Source organism: Echiichthys vipera, assembly GCF_963691815.1.
Source record: "Echiichthys vipera genome assembly, chromosome: 22".
In the NCBI taxonomy this organism is placed as follows: domain Eukaryota; kingdom Metazoa; phylum Chordata; class Actinopteri; order Perciformes; family Trachinidae; genus Echiichthys; species Echiichthys vipera.
Window position 1 is genome coordinate 8,032,153 of NC_139847.1, and position 20,991 is coordinate 8,053,143.

Sequence of the window (20,991 nt, forward strand, 5' to 3'; positions counted from 1 at the left end):
TATACAGAGAAAGTGTTTGGTGTGTGGATACAATATTTTTAAAGGTCCCACATTGTAAAAAGTGAGATTTCCATGTATTTGTTTTTTTTATTATAAAGCAAGTCAAGGTGCTATATAAATATTAATACTGTGAAAGTATTAAATCAATCCACAGAGAAAAACAGCCTGTATTCAGAAACTGTGTCTTTAAACGTGCCATCAGGACTTCCGTACAGTTGTGATGTCACAAATATACTGTATATAGACAGAAAGGTGACGCTACAGGGAGGTTACAGTTATTCCCCGGGTGCAGTGATGCTGCAGAGACGCAGGGAGCGAAGATGTGGAAGACCCCGGAAACACTGACCAATCAGAGCAGACTGGTCTTTTTCAGGAGGGGGTCTTAAAGAGACAGGCGCTAAAACGGAGCGTTTCAGACAGAGGGGGAATACAGGAATATTCCAAAGTACAAGTATGATCCTGAAAATTAGCATGATATGGGACGTTTAAGCTTTTAATTGCTTGACTTTTTCTTGTTTCATATAAACTTAAAAGAGCAGTTTGATACTTTGACAACAGCCAGTTAGCGTAGCTTAGCACAAAGACTGAAAACAGACGGAAACAGCTAGCATGGCTCCGTCAAAAGACGACCAGCACCTTTACTTGAATTCAATTCAATTTTCCAAAACATAACAAAAGTACTCTCAGGACACGTTACAGAGTGGGTATAGACCACACTCTATGACTTATTTATGATTTACATAGACCCAACAATTCCCCAAGCTCTCTAATCAACACGTTATTTTTTTTATCCTTACAAAAACTGAAGTATCATATAACTCAGCAATAAGTCCTTAACCAGACCCATGTCTTCCCCAAAAAACCCACAACTAAGCTTAAAATATACAATGCATTTAAACATGGTGGCAACTCTGCCAAAGAGCCTTGCTGTATTTGTTAGTTTTACTTTTTATTTATTCAGCCAACAGTCAAATTTTTCCACAGTTCTACAAAAAACAGCCTGAGGTAGATCTCACACACAACATCTAACAAGCAAGAGCTTCGACTCGCCATCAGTGTGGTCTCAAGCCTTCGCTTTTTCTTTGAAGTTGGAAAAAACACCCACAACAAGTCACTTGTAGGTGAACAAAGATGCCAAACAGATTTAAATGAAGGCTGTAGAGACAACAAAACACAGACCTACATGAAGGTTTACGGCTTTCTGACCCCTCCCAGATAAACAAGAATGACCTGACCTTTTTTTGTGGTGGTTGGGGATGATATAACACACAAACTTTGGAAACAAATGGACTCTGACTGTGGGAGAAACTGAGGCGAAAAAGAAAAAGCTAATAATGCCATGCACATTTCCAAGCATGATCATTCTAAATAATAGCCTCCCTTGTACTTTGGCTGAGGTTTGGGCTGTGAAGGTGGTCATGGGGCTAACCAATGTGATGGCAATGCACTAATCTGCCCTGTATGGCTCATTCACTTGTGTTCACACCATTGTTTCCACAGTCTAAACAGGAACTGCAATATTACCCAGGGGAACAGTAAATTGGTGTGCAGAAACCCTTTAATTCCTACGCTTATTTAAAGTCAGCGTGTTTTTGCATTCACCTCGTTGTCCATACAAACTACTGTGACGTATTGAAGAATAAAAAGGATTTTTTTTTGGTTTTCAGCTGTAATAACATGCAGCTGTTAATGCTAAATACTGCAGAGACGGATGCATACTGCAAACAAATCTGTGTGAGCCTGGGAAAAACCGAGGGTTTCCTCACCACCAGTTGTTTTATTTTTTTTTCCTCAAACCGATCGGTGCTGTAATTTATTACCCGGTAAAACACGTGGGAATAGTATTTCAGCGCCACAAGATAAACAACTTCTTCACCTCGCGGACATCTCGCGATAGGAGACGCTCCCTCTTGTGCTCGCCTATTGTGAGAGTTTTCCAACTCTCGCGCGATCTTGGAAGTTTCCCACGCCTGTTGTTGTGGCGTCTGCCCCCTCTCTCTCTCTCTCTCTCGCTCTCTCTCTCTCTCTCTCTCTCTGTGTGTGTTGCTGCTACCTCCCCCTTTTTCTCTCAGTCTTCCTCACCCACCCCCTTTCTCTCCGTCTCCCTCGTCCCTACACCTCCAGTCTGCTTCAGTTGTCTCGGCGGATTGTTGGTGCTGGTGTGGGGAAGAGAAAACGGATATCGCGAGTATTGGAGTTTTGGTGAGAGTTTGTGGAAGATGGCGCCTGTTGTGACAGGGTGAGTCTGAGATTCTGGGGCTGGTGGTTGGGGAGCGGAGTTGGAAGAGAACACAAGTTATTACCATGAAACAGCTTAATTTTAATCCTTTATCATACAGCCTGTGAACACCGCATGGTTTTGACCTCTGGTTTAGCCGCTATAAGTGCTTTCTTTGTCTCAATGTGTTTGCGTGCGAGTGTGTTTTTTTTTTCTTTTCTTTGACCAGTTAACGTTACTTACGCGAGCTGACTGTTGCTGCAGGCTAGCCAGCGAGCTAAACACAAGCAGCGAGGCATGTTTTAGAAAGCAATTTACCCCTTATATATAGTCTCTTTCCCCCTTTTCCTTGACTGGTTTACGCTAAAGGTACTCGTATAATCCCCGGTCCTGTATGTGCTCATCATTTAGCCGTTTATGAACTGGATTTAAGACTCAACACAGCTAGCTTGTCCGATAATGGACGTTAGCTAGCGATACTGACTGAAAACACGTTGTTGCGGCTTTGTGAGCGAGTCATCCCCCTTTGACAGTGTGTTTTTATCCCCCTATGGCAGTGTTTTTTTAATACGCTGACTGTATTTCTGAGAGAGTTTTCGCTGTACACGGCGTTGCTTGCTATAAATCTTCCCACAGTGAATATAGCGTGTACTTTTACGACTTCAGCTCCCTGTGTAAAGTGGACGACAATACTGGGGAAATAGTTAGTACAGCTATCTCTATAAGCAGGTTGCCAATGAAAAACTCTTAACCGAGCACTGCAGTGCAACTCGGGACAAAATTCACTAATAAACACCCACGGCCATGTGTGCTTTAACCCTATCATCACTGCAAAATTACCCAGGGATTTGATTTAGTTTCTCATTGAATACAATTCAACTTATTTATAGTGCCAAATCATAACAAAGGTGATCTCAAGATGCGTTACATATAGAGTAGGTCTAGACCACACTCTATGACTTATTAATGATTTAGAGAGACTCAACAACTCCTCCATGAGCACTATCTATATTAATAATAGCTGTATACAGTATTTATTAAGCAATCTTGTGCACACAGTGGCAACTAAAACCTTCCCTTTAGTGTGGGATTTGATTTAGATTCTCATTTACAGTCTGTTGATGATGAAAGTGACGTTTTCTGCCCAAAACAGCTTCAAATTAGTTCCCCTGATTAGCTCTGAAAATTAGATAACTATCTGCTTAAACATACTTTTTATCTGAGTCTTTTTTTTTTTTTTAGTCTTTGAGATTATTAAAATTTCCAAATTTTAATTTAGGCTCATATCTTATCGGCGATAAGTCAGCCAAGGTTTTTTTGGCTCATTTTAGGAACGATCATTAAATTGATAGTTAGAGAAGGTCAATGATATAACCCAGTGCTGTCTTATTTTGATAGTCTTTGCATCTTCAGTGATATTCAACATAAACGGGCTGTAGCCTGGACCTGGCGCTGTGTTTAAGTGAGCAGATTGCCTTTACTGCTCACGTTAGTCCGTGGTATAAACCCTGATTAAAATTATTTGGCTGCACATTAGCTAACAGTAGACACCAACATATTTTTTTGCACTCTTGAGGCTATAATCCCCACAGACAGCTCAGTGGGTGACAGACATTTGCTGGGCTTGTTGGAGGTGTGTGTATGTAGGAAAGGGGAGGGGGGGTTGCTGTGCATGTTCATTTGGGGATTTCCAGCAGACCTGAACTGATTTCAGTTGGGGGGGGGGTGGGAGGGTTGTAGGGGGAGTAAGCAGAGGGAGGGTGCAAGCTAGAGGGCAGGCGGGTCAGGTCTGGGTGACTGGCCACCTGTCCAGATGATATCTCCAGATTCATGTGTGTTTGTCTGTGTGTTTTTCTGTGAGTGGGGGTCAGTGTGTGAGAGGATGGTGGGGTGGGTGTGTGTGCTTGGGTGTGTGAGGTTTAGTAGAAAATTAAAGTGCCATAAGGGGTCTCTGTAGCTGATGGCAAGCCATGTTCAAAGAAACGGTTGGATGCATCACAGAGCCTTACCACTGCCCTATGTCCCATGTACTGTTTGAATGGTTCTGGCTTTACACAGGGAGGGGCTCCACAGCCACAGGCTTGTTAATGGTATTATGGCTCTTGTGATAGCACTACAGAGAGGCTGTGCTAGTATGTTGCCGTCTTTGAATTAAAAGTTGGAGGCTTCACTGTCCCTTAAGTTGACGTGTTGCACTTTTGTGTTGTTTCTGCCTGGAAAATTATACAGTCAACAAGCTAAGTGAAATGAATGAAGTTTGTGCTGCAATAAACATTTTTTTGGATTATCGATTAATCCAAGAATTTCTCAGGTGATTGATGAATCATTTTGACTGTTCATTCTGACACATTCAAACCGCCTGCTCTCTCTAGCCGACAGGCTGAGATCTACAAATATTCCTTTGACAGTGATGGAAATATTAAAACTTAAAAATGTGGTACTGACATTTTTGCTTGAAACATGTCTCAAACAATTAAACGATTGTCAGAGTAGCTGCCAATTTAATTTTCTGTCAACTGGTTAAGCCTTTCAGCTTTCGATGACAACCACTCCTGTGTGTCATGCACACGTGAAAGTGAATCCCCATATGATTTGCAGCAATACAAATGTTCCTATCTTTGTATCGCACGGTCTTACCCAGACAAATTAAATGTTATTTTAAACAAAGTTGTGTATGAATGTGCAAACTATGTTTAAACTGGCACCTCCAACACGATATAAATAAATAAAAAAAGAGAGCCTGTTTTTTATCCTTCGGTGAACCAAAGTCAAACAATTACACATTCAAAGTAACCGATCGAGGCCAACGGTACATCATCAACTCCCATGCTCCGCGACGTGTTACCACTGCCCCCGTCAATTGAGTGTGGTGGCTTTGACGGGACCACAGAAGGGCTTCAGTTCCTTGACATAAATGTAAACAGAGTTGTCTGACGGCAAGGTAAAACCGTGAAAATATTCCCAATATAGCGGACACCCAAACCAACACAGACCTCCTACTAAGGTGACCAACACAGGCTTTTCTGCAGCAATTGTCCACATCACCCATCCTCTGTGGCGGCACTCCTGACCGCCATCTATTGTAGGCGATTAGAACTTCAATGCCAAAAAAACAACTCAAATCTGAAAAATCTCCTTAAAACAATGGTAGAAATCCCCCAGAGTCGTACTCTGCTGCAGCCGCCATTTTTTAAAACTGTAGCCTTGACTGGAGCCACTCTGCCGACCAACGACCGGAACCGAAAAGGTAGTGACACTGAAGAAAAACATTTGTCATAATGAACTGAAGCAAAATAAAATGTCTGCTTAAAATATTAATGTCAGCTACGCCATCTAATCGCTGCAGCGCTAGCTCCTTAGTCATTTTTCCTCCTCTGCCAGAGAAACTGGTTTTGAGAGCTGAAAGAGCAGCACTGTTCACCTGGTATGATAAAAGCATGAATCACTTATTTCAACACTGCTCTGCCTTTGCTGTGCCCCCGAGGGACGGGATTCCATTTTGCTCACCCCCCTCCACCCCCCTGCCAAAAAAAAAAAAAGAACGATTGAGTCTTTCAGGCCAAAAGCCAAGCATCTCTGTGCTGGAGTAATGATACTTCAGTCCTTCTTTTAGAGACAAACCTTGTGTTCTCTTATTTGTTAGCATGAGCAAATGAGCGTGCGGCTTGAGCTCTGCGGCTGCGTTGACTGTGATCAAGTGAGTGCATGTGGAAGGGAGAGTGAGTGTAACGAGAAAAAGTTGATTTGTGTGTGTGCACGTGCATCGATTCCCCGGTGTCCTCTCCTCTTCCCTGCTTCCCTTTTGTGAAAGGAGAGGTTCAGAGAGAGCAGCAGATGTCGAAGCGCTGACCTTTATGGTGGCAAGGGCTCGGGCTAGAGTTGAAAGACATGTCGAGTTACCCTCTAACCCCCCCAACCCTCAAAGCAGCAGCCCCATGTCTACCCCGCACATACACACACACTCCACTACCTTAGCTGCAGCCCTGATGGATAGGTTAACGACAGAGATGACACAAGCTACCTGATCTGTGTGTCACCTCTGTATCCTGCAGCCTCCAAAGCTGCCCTATATCCACCCAGAGCGGTGAAAATCTTCAAAGTGTGTGGTGTTTGTGTGTGTGTGTGTGTGTGTGGGTGGTGGTGGTGGTGGGGGGGTACAAGCCAGGGGGGAAGTTGTACAGAAGTCACAGGCAAAGCACCAAAGCAAATGTGCCACCGCCAGACATCTTTGGGGGGATTTATTCTCATGCATACAGTAGCCTATTGTTTTGGAAGTTCATGCATATCCATTACTTCACATGATTGAAATATCCCCCGAAGCCTACAGTTTCATTCAGGGTTCAGATTCAACTTGTTTGGTCGAGTGACGATGGGCCTCTTAAAGCACCACACGCCTTGGTTGTCTCAGGAGAACAACCGCAGGGGACACCCAAAGGGATAGAAATGCACATTTTTACGTAATGTGGCTTGGATTGCCGCCAGCTTTGCAGTTCCCATTCTAGGTCCCTACATCATTAGGGCTGACATCTTCTGGTCGGTTGGTCGGTCATTGGTCGTTGTGCTCTTGTCCGACCAAGTTCTCATTGGTCAGCCAATCGCTGGTGCTATTGTCATAAGGCTGCGCGTCCAATAAAGCATTTTATACAAGCTTCCTAAAACAACCAACAGAAATTGCCAGAGTGTCTTTCAGCTGAGGTGCCTTGATCGCACGATTCACGCGTAATTTCACAAGAATTCCGTTGCCATGCTGTGATACTGGAAATCCGCGGGTATAAAAATGTCTGCAAAAATAAGAGTACCTGCCCTGAAGGGAGGCTGAAGCCCCGTCTCCGGTCTGATCGAATGTTTAGATAAAACAGGGACACTGACGAGTGCAGTGTTTTTTCAGTTGAACGAGACCCTTTCAGCGACCGTAAACTTCAAACGTGCAGCGCTCATTGCTGATTAGACCCTCAGCCTCTCGTCATGTGTGAATACACGGCGCTTCCAAGTGCACCACCAACCAGTCGACCAAGATTTTCGTTGGTTGACAACAACCCTATACATCATAGTATGTGTCTGTACTTTAACTTCCCTGTGTTTTTTTTTTTTATAACAGTTGGTTCCTTTTATTAGTATAAGTGACTTCTTAAAGGGCTTGCGTTGCCTAATTTCTCAAAGCCCATGGCCCTAATACAGGGGTTGGGATTTGTCACATAAAAGCTACGACAAGGGGGCATTTATTTACTTGTGCAAGACTTGGAATGTGTCAGTCTGAACTCATACTTTTTTTTCTGTGGCTCTTCGAAAAATCATGCTGCTGTTTACTTCGGCAAGGATGGGACGGAACATTCTGATGAAAATCTCAAGCCAGTGTGGTTTTGAAAACAGCCCTGCCGTCATGTTTGATAGAGGCCCAAGTCCTCTTGGTGTTGTTGTTGGCATCAGCTCTGTTGCCTAGCTAAGACGGTGGAGCGGACGAGAGAGACAGAAAGCTAACACGAGGCAAATGCGACAGGCATTGGAAGTGCGTACCTATCCACTGACTCTTGTTTTGGAGCGGCTCGTTGTCTTTCTCTCATTCACTCTCCGCTTCCAAGAGAATTTCCTCAGCCCCAGTGTTGGCCTTTCCCGGCCCCTGTTCCTTTGCTGTTTGTAGCGATTACAGCTTCGCCAAGGGAATGTTGGGTTTCTACTGTGTCAGCAGTTTTTGCTCCCGCTGTCCCTCCACATTCAGGATGTTTCATTCAGAAAACATGAACTGCTTCCCCCTGTCTGACTCCTGTTTGCTTTCATTCGGCCTCAGTGAGCAAACTTGCCTACTTCCTATGTTGGGGCAGCTGAAATTGAGAGGAAAAAATATGAACTCTGTTGACACGTGTGTGTTTGTCCCTCTCGCCGATTGTTTTTTCTCTATGTTAATTTCTTTTCCCCTCAGGGACGATAGAGTGGGATCTGAATTTTGAGGTTGTGTGTTAGTGGAGGACTTATGCCAGGCCCTTTCTATATACTGTACATGACTAGAATATGCTGCTTTAAGCTTTCAGGAGAATTCACCAGAGCCCGGCTTGGGGAGAAATGCTTTATTTTCTTATTCCACTGGCCCAGATCACTAACTTGTTATTCTCAGATGTGGTAGTGAGGGCTCAGAAGCATTGTTGAAGCGCTTCGCTGTTGTCAGAACGTTCTGTCTGTTCTGCGACAACCACTCTGCTCTTGTTCTTCCACTCAGAGGAAGGTTACAAATATACACAGGATCTCCCGTGTTGGGAAAGCCCCTAACGAAGCCACCTCCCACGGCTTAAAGCAACTGCCACTATTACTGCATTAGATAAGAAGTAACCCAGCCTGTAGTAAACCCTCCTGAAAGAAATGTTGTTGTAGCCTTGGAACTGTTGGTGGCATAAAGTGTGCTGATAGCCACAGAGCAGTCTTTCAGTTTAGGTAAATGGCTCATTGTGACCGATGAAAAGATTGCTTTGCTGTTGAATCATCCTCGCAAGCCTTTGAATTAGGGCTGCAGCTATCCAATCTTTTTGTAATGGAGTGTCTACCGATTATTCCATCGATTAATCGGATTTAAAAAAATTGCGTAAAAATGTCTTATAATTTCCGTTATTTTGCAAAAGAATAAATTATGTCTGGGGTAGGCAAACAGTGTGTGTACATGTGCGTGAGGAGAAGAGAGCGAGAGAGAGACAAGATGTGTGTGTGTGTGTTTGTGTAAAAAGCAATACACTAGCAATTTACCATAAATGAGTTTACTGTTTAAACAATTCAAGTGGTGCATGAAAATTCTACCTGACACATGTGTTTACTCAAACAGGTTTAAAGACAAATAGATAAATTTAGAAAACGAGTGAGAGATAGGTATTATCAGAAAGAGCGACTTGCTCTCTTCCTGTTTACCGTAACAACAAGCAACGAACAAAACGCCACTGACACATTTCCTCAAACATAACTATACAGGCTGATCTGGAACTAACATTATGTTTAACATTCATGAAAAACTAAACATAGTGGCATTCAAGAGGACAGCTAACGTTACGCATTTTCTTTCTCCGTAACTACGGCAACTGCCCTCCTTAAACCGGAACAGCGGCACTCGGTGAAGTGGCGCTAATAACGGGCTGCTTTCTGCTCAGGCGCTGAATCATTGATGTTGTGCTGTTGTGGCACAACAGCTCTAGTTAACAGTGGACACATTGCACCGTTTTGGCTTCTTTGTTAGGTGTGAAATGAACATCCGCCTTTTCCGGATGTAGTGGTGTATATCCGCAAAACAGTCCGTGTGGAATAATGATCCCTGTGCTGAACAGGCAGCGTAACGCCCGAGATAGGAATTAAACGAAACATCGAGGCAGAGATTTTGCCTAGATGCATTTTTGTAACTCGAGTTACTTGAGTCATTGTTTTAGCCCTACTTTGAATTATTGTCATTGTTTACAGATCTTTCCTTACTTTTATGGCTGTGTATTGGCAAGAATCTTGCGACACCTATCATGTTACAGGCACTACGATTCAATATATGTGGAACCATAAGTAGGGAGATAAACTATCATAGTATAAAGAACACACCATATGCATACATTGGAGTGGAAGAGTCAAATGGCTGAAGATTCGTTACAATGCGATACTGCCAAAATGGGTGGGTACACATAGAACCGATTTTCATTAAGATATCTTGAGGTCAGAGGTCAAGGGACTTCTGTGAAAATGGCCATGTTGTTTTTTCCTCGCCAAAATTAAGCCTAACTTTCGGGCATTATTTTGCAACCTTCCGGACAAGCTAGCATGCTATGGTCGGTACCTATGGATTCCTTAGGGTTGTCTTGTTTAACATGTAGGGATGGAAATTGATAAGATCTTTTTGAAACAAATGCAGGTATGGATTCTGTGTATTAGTACAATTGTTTAAGAATCGATTCTCTTGTGTTTTGAAGTGTTTTGAGTATGATCACAATGTAGATTGTAGATAGAACTTTATTTTTTCTTTAGGTTTTCAGGTCTTTCAAAAAAAAGTAATTCTGCTAAGCCTGCCTGAGTGGCACCAATGTTATTATGAGGCTGTTGGATCAGAGTAGTCACATGAGTTTGACGTCATTGTTTTGCACTTCGCAACTGTCAAAAGAACATGCCGGCATCGATAAAAGGAACTGATAAGCTTGGAGGAATATGATTCCGCTCCCAATTTGGAACCGATTCTCATCCATTTTTATGTGATACACTACCTTTTACAGAACCTGGTCTCCTGGTTTCTTTCCTCCTCTGACAGTAAACTGAACATCTTTGAGTTGTGGACAAAGCAAAACATTTGATGACGCCGTCTTGGGCCTTGGGAAACACTTATCGACATCTTCACCATTTTCTAACATATTATAGACCAAACTATAATCAACAGGTTAAACAACAATGTAAATAATCATTAGTTGCATTAGTGTATCAATATTTTCTCACACCCCTATTGTCGAGGTCTTCTAAGTACACAAAGTGTATATTTAGGAATAAGACTTAGATTTTTGGTTGGGACCATGTCAAACTAATTTTACATCAGACAGATTCTGTGTAATTTGGCTTATTTTTGTTGTACCATTTTGCCCCAAACCCTTGCATTTACAGATGCATTCATCATGTATCCGTCTTATTTTTAAACCAAAATGTATCACACTTTGAACCATGATTTCCACAAGCCATACCCCAGGGACACCACTGCAGGCAAGTGACGGCAGCCCCTGAGGACACGAGGAGTCTACGTTCCCCTCCGCGAGAGAGAAAGAAGGGCACCAAAAGGGGTTATCAAGTGTCGGGGAAAATATCGAAGGAAAAGAACAAAGAGACAGAGAGGCGTTGGGATTCCTGGAAAAGGCACACTGTTATCTCCAAATGTTTCTTTGCATTGTGTGCTTGTTTAACTAAGGCTGCCGGAGAGTTTTAGTGAAGAATCCGCCTGGTGGCATTCCTGTGGCTGTTGACGTCAGGAGGTTTTGGCCTTTGCTTAGGATCACAATGAAGTAATAGACGTGTGTGTCATTATGTAGAACAGTCTATTGATTGTGGTCGAGGAAACAATGCTTTTTTTTCCCCCCTCGAAGAGAGGGTTGTTCATGTTGTGGTTGATCATCTTGCACTTGTGGCTGCAGTTTGATGTTCTTCACCGTTGCCATCGTGTCGGAAACACTGCTAAAGAATGTACGTGAGGTTTTATATGAGCTCATGGAGGGAAACTAACTTGTTTGCTTTATATCAACTGCTTTATCCTGAACAATCTCTATTTATCATTCTACCGGATTTATTAGAACCAAACCTCAAATATTCTAACCTCAACCTGACATCATCATTAATCTCACATATTCCACTTTATTATATTTTAAAGCGTACTAGTTTCAAGACAAACTAGTGTGTTTGCGTGTGTGTGTGTGTGTGTGGTTAGGATTCAGGAAACCATATCTTGTCTCACATCTTGTTAATGAAAGAGTTGACTATATTGGAAAAGATAGCATGTTTTTAAGAGGAACTAGTAGCAGGAACAACAACCCCCTTCCTCATCATGACAACAACACTGAAACCAGACAGCAGTCCAGAGCTGACAGTCACACACACAGACACACACAGACACACACAGACACACACAGACACACACAGACACACACAGACACACTCACACAAGTACACAAGCACACACACACGAGCGTGCCGCGGTCTCTACATTTGGTTTAGTTTGCTGATGATCATCTCACAGCATGTGGGCTAAAGGTCATGTCTGTCTCTCTGTTTCTGCCAGGAATTCTATTTTTTTCTCTTGTTGCAGCGCACTCGGTCCTTTAGGTGGTTTTGAGGCAAGGGCAGGGCAAGACGTGGTTAGTTCGCCTGAGCCGATACATGTCCAGAGAGACTGAGCTTAATTTTGGACAGTCTCAGTTTACAGTTAAGGCATGCATCGCTGGATAGATGCAGGCATATTGTTGTAGAGATTAAATGAATAGCTGTTTAATCAATTTGTCAATCTATTACTCATTTCAGTCATTGTTCAAAGAAAACGCCGATAATTCTCTGGTTGCAGCTTCTCCTATTCCGGAAATGAGCTGCTTTTCTCTCTTTTGCGTTATTAGCTGTTTTTACATACGAACCCTGGATGATGTCAGGACTGTAAGGTCCGAAGTTTCTTTTTCGCACATGCAGCGCACGGCCAGTGGTTCCCTGTGTCAAATGTGTCCTCATTTACTGGAAATACTTGATTTAGACGAGGGGAGGCGCCAGGTAGAGGGTGCAGGAGGGAGAACATGATGTGCTGACAGAGCCGGTTTGTTATTTGGTCACAAACAACAGTCGGTTGCCATTCTTTAAATTTGTATCCTTACTGACAGAAGTTCCAGATTCTGGATGTCTCTCCTGTTACACATTTTCATTGGTGTCTCTGTGTAAATCACCCTTCTTCTTCACTGTTGGAAGTTTGTTTTCCTCTGCTGCTGTTGCCGACGCATGATATAAGTTGTTTTTTGGCTGTTGAGTGAAGCTAATTTACTAACCACTTGCATATTTCACCAGCTTTTGGCAGGTGAACAATTTGGTAGAACTTTGTTGCAATTCCCATGGCCAAATACATTAACGTAGTATCTGCAGTTGCTGTAAAGTAACCTAGCCACAAGGCCAACCCACTGGTTGTATAATGAAAAAGAGTTCCTTCTTTCTCAACCCCCCCCCCAAAAAATGTATTCAGTATTCAAGCGGCTGCATGCTATGGAGCACCTGGGTGCTCATGTTGTCATTGGCTTCACTGAAAAGAAGTGCTGACACTTCTGGGTTGTTTTGGTTAATCAAGACAAAAATACAAGAACTGTTCTGCGCAGTGTGATCAATGGTGAAGATAAATGGGAATGAAATCCAGTAAGGAGGCAACAGGGTGGCATAGTTAGTAAGAGGACCACCTTTCAACAAGGAGACCTGTGATGACAAGCATCTGCCCTGTTGAAACACTGAACCCCCCACACGCCCCAGTTGTAGCTGATTCTGTGCCCTGAGCTGTCTGGAATAAAGGGGAAGATCATTTCCTTATACCTTTTGTCCTTATTGATGAATCTGCCAATTATTTCCATGTTTAATCGATTGTTTTGTCTACGAAAGTGTCCATTATGATGTCCCAGGGCCCATGGTGACCTCCCTTTAACTGCTCATTTTGTCCCGCCACACAAATTCAGTTAATTCAATTATCATAATTGTGGAAGAAACAGCTAAATACTCACACTGGAGAAACGGAAACCAGATAATGATTTAATGAATTATCAAAATGAAGTAGAAGACATTTGAGTTTTGACATTTGCAATTAAAACACAATGCAAACCAACGGTTCCAGGTTTCATTTGTCACTGAATTTCACCTCAATTTCAGAAATAGCAATCGTTTAATCTTATCTTTGCAGTCAGTGCAACACTGATGAAGACAAATACAAATCTACCAGCACAATAATGGAGGCATTTGCTGCATCGTTTGTGCTTGTTACTCTCCCCATTTGTCAACGGATAATGTAGAATCAATGAGAATGCAAAAGCTGCATCCAGGCATGCTTTCAAAAGACGCAGTCAATGACACTTTGACTTTGGTCAGCACCTTGTTTCAGCAGCAAATGTCTGCACACAGGCTCAAGACCTCGAGTTGGATCCTCACAGCAGCCAGTGCGGTTATCATATCCTTTTACCAGAACCACTACCTGCTCTCTCGTCAAGGACTGCTCTGCAGAGCTACAGTAGTGTTGCTGCGGTCGATCTCGACTCCTCACGATCCTCCCCCCCCAGATTTCCTCTCGTTCCAGCAGTGAGTCATCAGCTCAGCAGAGAGTGAGAAGGGGGAAAGGGGAGCGGGAAAGGGTGGTTCATTCAGGGTTCAAGTCTCCTTCGCCTCGCCTCGTCCCCTCTCTTCTGTTTTCTGACAGTTTCCCCCGAGCACATGACCCGTCTCAACCCTAAAACCCCAGCCGTTCTGTGTGGGTCTTTGGCTACAGTCACACTTGTCACTTTAGTGCAGTTTTTTTTATTATTATGAATGTCTAATCTTTGCGAGGTCACATTTCTGCATGTCTTTGCACTTGGCCTGAAAAATGTCTGTTGTGCATCTGCTGTGACTGTATTTACTTAAAACAGCCCACGTGGATTTGTCTTGTTCTTCCATGTTTTTACAATGTAAGCGAGCAGACATGCAACCCCGTCGGATTGGTCGGGACTTGGTGGTTCAAGAGGTTTGTCTTTTTCACCAGCTACTTTTTGTGTTTGGATTATGGCCCGATTATAAACACCATCAGTCCAATACAAACCTATCACATCCCGTTTTTTTGTGTGCACAGACATGTTTTAACTGCACCCTGGCAAGATTGAACAATATAAACCATGTTGAATTTATCATAGTCTTACCAGAAAAACTGTGCCGGTACAAAGGAGCTTTTTAAATATTTTGAAATAAAAATCAGTCCAGGGCATCAGTATTTTATCATTAACTTTTATTAAATGCTAAATTAGGTTGGTTACAAAGTGAATAAAGAATATTTCACTCACACATAAGCCACATGTATAGATTGGATATCTCACCATCTGAAGAGGTTCCTTTGCCATCCGTCTCTATAACCGGAGTCTGAGGTGTGATGCATTACTGCACACCTCATGACTGTTTCATCTGCCTGAATAGAGAACAAGCCCACTCATGAATTCTAGCCGGAAATATTGCCCCTCCAGCTTCTGTACCAGTTTCATTTTAACATCCACGACCCAGAGCTTGGGCTCTGTCACACCCGGGCGTTTCTTCATTGTCTATTAGGGATGACACCGTAACGGGTTTAATGATAAACTGTGGTAAAATTCCAGTATCACTGTTTCAAATCATCATTGTCATTAAAGCAGTGTTTGGTTAGCGTGCTTGAAACACTCACAGGAAATACTGTCCAGCATCAACCAAAGTTAGCAACAGTCTTTCAAAGTCTCTGCAGATTTTCTAAACTTCTTTCACAAATTAATCCCGGACAATGACTAAGTTTTCTCTTTCACGTGCAGCACACAACCAGAAGGCAGAACATGACGCGGATACGGGCTGACAGAGCCGTTAATTTGGTCACGAACAACCGATAGCTTTCGTTGCCGTCTTTGAGTAAATCCCTGCCAGGGGTTTGTCTTCCTCTGCTGTTGGCCGACGTATCTCATAAACGTCATCAAAACGTCCGTCAAATCTCTGAGAACACACCTGAGAATGAGACACACTCAGAGATTAAACGGTCTTTATTCTGGGGTTACCGACTGATTCGGACATTTGCATTCTCACATACAGCCGTCTAGATCATTTCATGTGCATGTGTGTCATATTTTGTTTTTTTCAACGCTAATGCAAACAAAGTACTTCTTATTTTATTTGTTATTTTAAATACAAAACATGGTGCGTATCAGTGCATTTAAACAATACCGCAATAACACTGATAACGGATCATTCTGATCAATGTAATCGTGATATGATATGTATTCTCCTTTTTTAAACTTTTTTAAATTGAGGCAAATCAGTTCAGCGATGACCTCTTTTGTAGATCCGCTGCGACTGGTCAAAAGTGTCACGCTATCTCAATTTAGGACACATGTTATCCGAGGACTGAATGGAGCCAGGTGGCAGGAAGTACAGAGAAAACAGTGTCAGAGCTGTGGGATTCACAAAGGAGACTTCATTAAAGATAGAACAAGCATCAAGGGAGCGTGTGTGTGTTTGTGTGCGTGTGTGTTTGAGAGAAAGAGAGAGAGAGTGTCCAGGTTGCCTCTAAAGCACGCACTGGAAATTTCATTACTTTGTGTTCAGGATGTATTGTATGTGCACGAGTAATGTACGCGCTCAGGATGTTCCAGCCTCCGCGCCAGATTACACCCGTTAATGTGTACAGTCGGGCGCGCAAGTGAGTGTACGTCTAGATGTCTTATTGATTGTGTGCCAGGCCAAGACGAGGTTTAAAAAGCCTGTCCATGTGGAGCATTGATGTAGGAGAGTGCGGTCAAAAGGGAGAGAGATGCGGGGAAGGAAAATGAAGGGAGCTAGGGAGAGCGAGAGAGACAGAACGAGGAGGCCTTTTCTTTGGCTTTTCTGCCTCTGTCATTAAGCTCTCCCATGTCAAAGACAGATGGAGCTGGTGCCCCGTGTGTGTATGTGTGTGTGTATGTGTGTGTGTATGTGTGTTAACTTGCAAGTGCAGACTGATGCGACCCACCCAACTCTCCACTCACACACAAAGCCCTGCCCTTGATTCTGCCTCCAGCGGGGCGTCTCAGGGCAGCTACCAGACCTCTGCCATCTGCAGTCAGTCAGCCTTAAGGGTCGGACAGCTCATCAGCAGTCCGCTAGCACAGTCAACTAAGTTCTCCCCGTTTCTGCTCATGCAACATTAAACTTTTATTTCTCATAAAAGAATATTCTCTGGCTTTTTGCGATTCTGATCACATCCTCCTTCATCCTTTTGTTTCATCTTGCCCTTCTCTCGCAATTGTTAGGTTGGAAACCAGAGTGGATTAATTCATTTCTTAATACCCACTAAGAGCGACGTTTGACTCATTTTCGGTCAGCGGGTTTGCCGCGCCCACCTGAAAATGAAAGACATCATAAGCGTGACTTCACATGTACGACTTTAATACGGATTTAAATTACAGTTTTGACATAAATCAGGTTAAATGCATGTTTTCAGACACAGTGCAGAAGGTCAATGAGGTACTCTGTCTGCCAAACGTTGAGCTGGGAAAACTCAGAAAGCATGTACGTACAGTCCACAAGAAAGCGAATGGATTTGCCCTAAAATTCAAGGCAAACATGATTAATAATGATTAGTCATGTAGCCTCTTGCAGTGAGCCTTTAATTCTCTTTCATGTGGACAGTATATGGCCTACTCATGCATTAAGAACGCTGTCATTACTGTCATATCCAAGTAGTACGTTTTTTTTTTCATACTACATAAATAATATTCTCTCTGCAAATCTGCTAAATGTATAAATTCAACCTGCACATTAGTCTCTGACTGTTCGTCCTCTGCTTCTTTCCATCCTTGCCCTCTCCCGTCCTTGAGGGTTGGTGTGGACGCTCTGTAAAAAAGCTTGCTAACGGGCAAGATTGTGAGAGTATTTGGAGTGACTCTCTCTGCCCTCACCGATCCTCACTGACTGCTGTGATTGTTGGCATGCACGGTGGCACATGCCAGGCAAGCCTCCAACTCGGGGCCACGTTTTCCCCGTTATCTCGGTCGCTTGTCCAGGAGACTTTCTGTCCACTCATGTCCCTCTTGTTTAACCCCGCCCCTGCGAAAAACAGGGTTGACTTAGGATAGAAGTTTAGTGCCCAAACTTGGCCGGCGGCACTGCAACAGTTTTTTTTCTAAATGATTAAATATGTGCCTGAAAGATGTGGGAGTAATACCCTCGCTGCAGGCCACACACAGCATGGCACGGTGCGCCCGAGGAAGTGAGTGCGCGTGTGTGTGTGTGTGTGTGTGTGTGTGTGTGTTAAAGGAAAAGGCTGATGTTTATGCTCGGCGTGCGTTATGTCTGCGTAACGGTGCGTGCTGGGGCTGTGACATCAGTATGCAGGTATTTTTTCATCGGCAGCCAGCGGGCTCAAATTTCCAAATTTCTCTCACTTAGTCCCCTCCACACAAACACATTCACTTGCCTGGTGAGACATGTTATTTCCACCCATTTTTCTCTGTCCAGTCTTGAAAGGTTTGAGAGCACGTCATACACAGGTAGCTGCAACAAGGAGCACAGTGTCTGTGACTCTCAGCCTGTTCTTGTCTTTCAAATAGTGCTGATTTTTTGGCAGGGCTTCACCCAAGTAAGGCTCTGGGGCACGAGTTGGTTACTCCTCCTCACAAAGTCTTTTATAAGCTCAATAACAGGTTCGCCTGGCTTCTCCAGCCCGTAAGTTTGCTTTAGTTATTGTGTCTGGTGAATATCAATAAGCCTGTTGGCAGGTTGTCAGTTTATGTCGGCTGTGCAATAGGTGGTCGTCAGTTTCTGCCTCCTCACACGTCAACGTGAACGCCTACGGCACCTGACTGGATGAATGCACCACTTGCTAGACTGCCATAGGTCTTTGTCTCTAAAAAAAAAAAATAATTTGATTTTATTTATAGTGCGAAATCATAACAAAAGTTATCTCAGGACACTTTACAGACTAGGTATACACCACACTCTATGATAATACATGCAGTGGCAGAGTCATGCCTCATTGTGGATCTCTATTTTTAAAGGTCCTACTTTGTAAAAGTGAGATTTACATGTCCTTTTTTTCTATTCAATTTGAATTTATTATTACTATTATTATAATTATTTTATACCTATTAAATTATTATCCATTATAAAGCAGATTGAAGCGCTTTAAGTACTATGAAAGTGTTAGGGCAACTAATGATTATTTACATTGTCTAAGTCTGGGTTTTTCTCGACTAGTTGGTTGCTCCAGAAAATGGTGAAAAATGTTGGATCACCATCAAATTTCTCCTCGATTGTGGTAAAGTCTCGAAGATTAAAGTAAATCAAATTTAAATTCACAGAGGAGTAAATCAATTTTAGAAAGGTTTCACCTTGAGGGGCTGAAATAAGAGCATTTGGACATTTCTTCCCCCTTAAACTCAAAACGTTTAATTAGCAAATTGGTTCGTGATGAATTTAGTAGTTAACAACTAATCGATCGTTCCCAACACTTTTACAGATATCGCTCTGAAAAATATTTTGAACACACTTTGGTTAATGGGTGCACAGGGTTTACAGTTGTGGACAAATTGCGCGACACACGTTTAAATGAGTCTGCATGAATTAGCCACTGAAATAAAGTTTTCCTTCCACCTAGTTTTTAGCCATAGTTGGAGCAGAGGTGATATATTTGGTATCACTGAGATGGCCCATGGCTATGAAGGCCAGTGGAAGCTGTGAGGGAGCATGGTGTTGATAATGAGGTGTACAGCCACTCGGAGGAGTTGTGATATCTGCTATCAGCCCGCAGGCACAGAAACCAGACACCTTTTTATAGGCCTAATCCCTCTTCCCATGCCTCCTCTTCCCCTCACACTGCTGTTTGTGTGCACTGTCCTGGAGCTGTGTGTGTGTGTCTGTGTGTGTGTGTGTCTGTGTGTCTGTGTGTGTGTGTTTAACACAAATCCATATACACAGTCAGATATATGGTCTCATGTTCACACAGGGCCTGTGTCAGAGCCATACACCCTGGTATGTGAGTGTGACAGATGTGTACGGTTTAATTAGGTGCAGATGCAGCCTACACTGCCCCTAACACATTTTTATATCAGATGAAGTTATTTTATTGTTATAAAACAGGGTTATGACATGGTGCTGGACATAGCTTTCAGGGTTTGAAAAGTTCCTGAAATTGAGATTCAACTTACAAACGGGTGGCACATTTTAAAACATGAAACTTTGCACAACTATAGCACAATAACAACCCATTTAATGTGATAAAAAGCAACCTTGTGTATTGTATCTACTGTACATATATATATAAAAATGCTATAATGTGCTGGAAAAGCTCAAAAATAGACTTTTAAATGCTTGAAAATGACTTTGGATCAGGTGGAGGAACACTGATGGTATTTATCTAACTTTCTTGTAAGCAACATCCCACTTATATTTAACTGAAAGTGTGTTCTAACACTAATGTATATTTTTAATTGTAATATCTAAGTGAATCAAAGGTTGTGCTCCCTAACGACAGAGTAGGCAGATGGAGTGTGCATCTGCTAAGCACAACGTACCCATTGGACAAGTAAATTAATTAAAAGCAAATAAATGTGTCAGTGGGTCACTCTTTGTAACCACATTTGCTTTAGTTTGAGTCCAAAATTATTATTTCCTGAGTCGCATAAAGTGGTTAAAGACCAACATCAGCTGTGTTTAAAGACAGACTAATCTCTGTGTTTAATTCAATAAATCTTTATTGTGCCCAGCAGGCAATTCAGGTTCAGCTTAAAAAATCAGACAAGAATAAAAAAAACACTATGAACAACAAGTAACAGCAACATGTTGTGACAGTGCACTGAATAGTAGTAGATCCTACAAATGGCAGTGTAATCTGTTTCAGGCCACATCCACATGCACACGCCGCCTGCCAGTTGACCTCAGAGGTCACACCCTAACCCGCTGACCTTGAGCATGAATGATGGCGTCTGGCGTCTGTGGGTTGTGTTTGAGTCCCCTGGGAAGCACAAGGTCTGTGTTTGTGTGTGTCTTGCTCTCTGTGTGTTTGTCTATCTGAAATGCAGACAAAACACCAGTGTTTCCTTTTAATCGCTCACATATTTTGTAATCTGATCAAATCTGTTGAAGGTACCACTAACACCCATGTGTGTTCATTAGTAGCCACACATTCTCGGGCAACACAGAACAGTCCAGTCACCGCAAATTAGTTTGGATAAGATCAGCAAACATATTTAAATATCACCTGTCTGGTTGACTGTCAACCTCACCTTTTTAAGAACAGTCGTTTCTCACAACGGGCAACAATATATCCAGATGTGCACCAGCTGACGGTGGAGCATCTGTGCCTCTAAAATTGGCAGCATTGCCAGTAGTTTCTATGCTTGCGTTGTCGGTGTTGTTACAGTGCCTCAGCTCCTGTTTAATGTCTCCCAGTTCCCATGAAGAGGAGGGTTTTTGTTTTGGGTCCATGCGGAGGGCAGTTGAGGGATTTATGCTCCTCTGTCAGGATGTTGCACCACTAACGCACAGTGGCTCTATAGCTGTGTCAGATATACAGCTATAGGTGAAAGGAACCTCCTTAAAAAAAT

General features: G+C 42.8%; 1 protein-coding gene across 1 annotated transcript in view; it reads left to right on the forward strand.

Moving 5' to 3' along the window:
- Positions 1-2,105: 2,105 nt before the first annotated feature.
- Positions 2,106-20,991, forward strand: part of rbpjb (recombination signal binding protein for immunoglobulin kappa J region b) — a 53,229-nt gene continuing 34,343 nt past the window's right edge. The window contains exon 1 of the mRNA XM_083937261.1: positions 2,106-2,239. Coding sequence (XP_083793387.1) covers positions 2,220-2,239 — 20 coding nt within the window. The 5' untranslated portion in view covers positions 2,106-2,219. The remainder of the gene's footprint in view (positions 2,240-20,991) is intronic.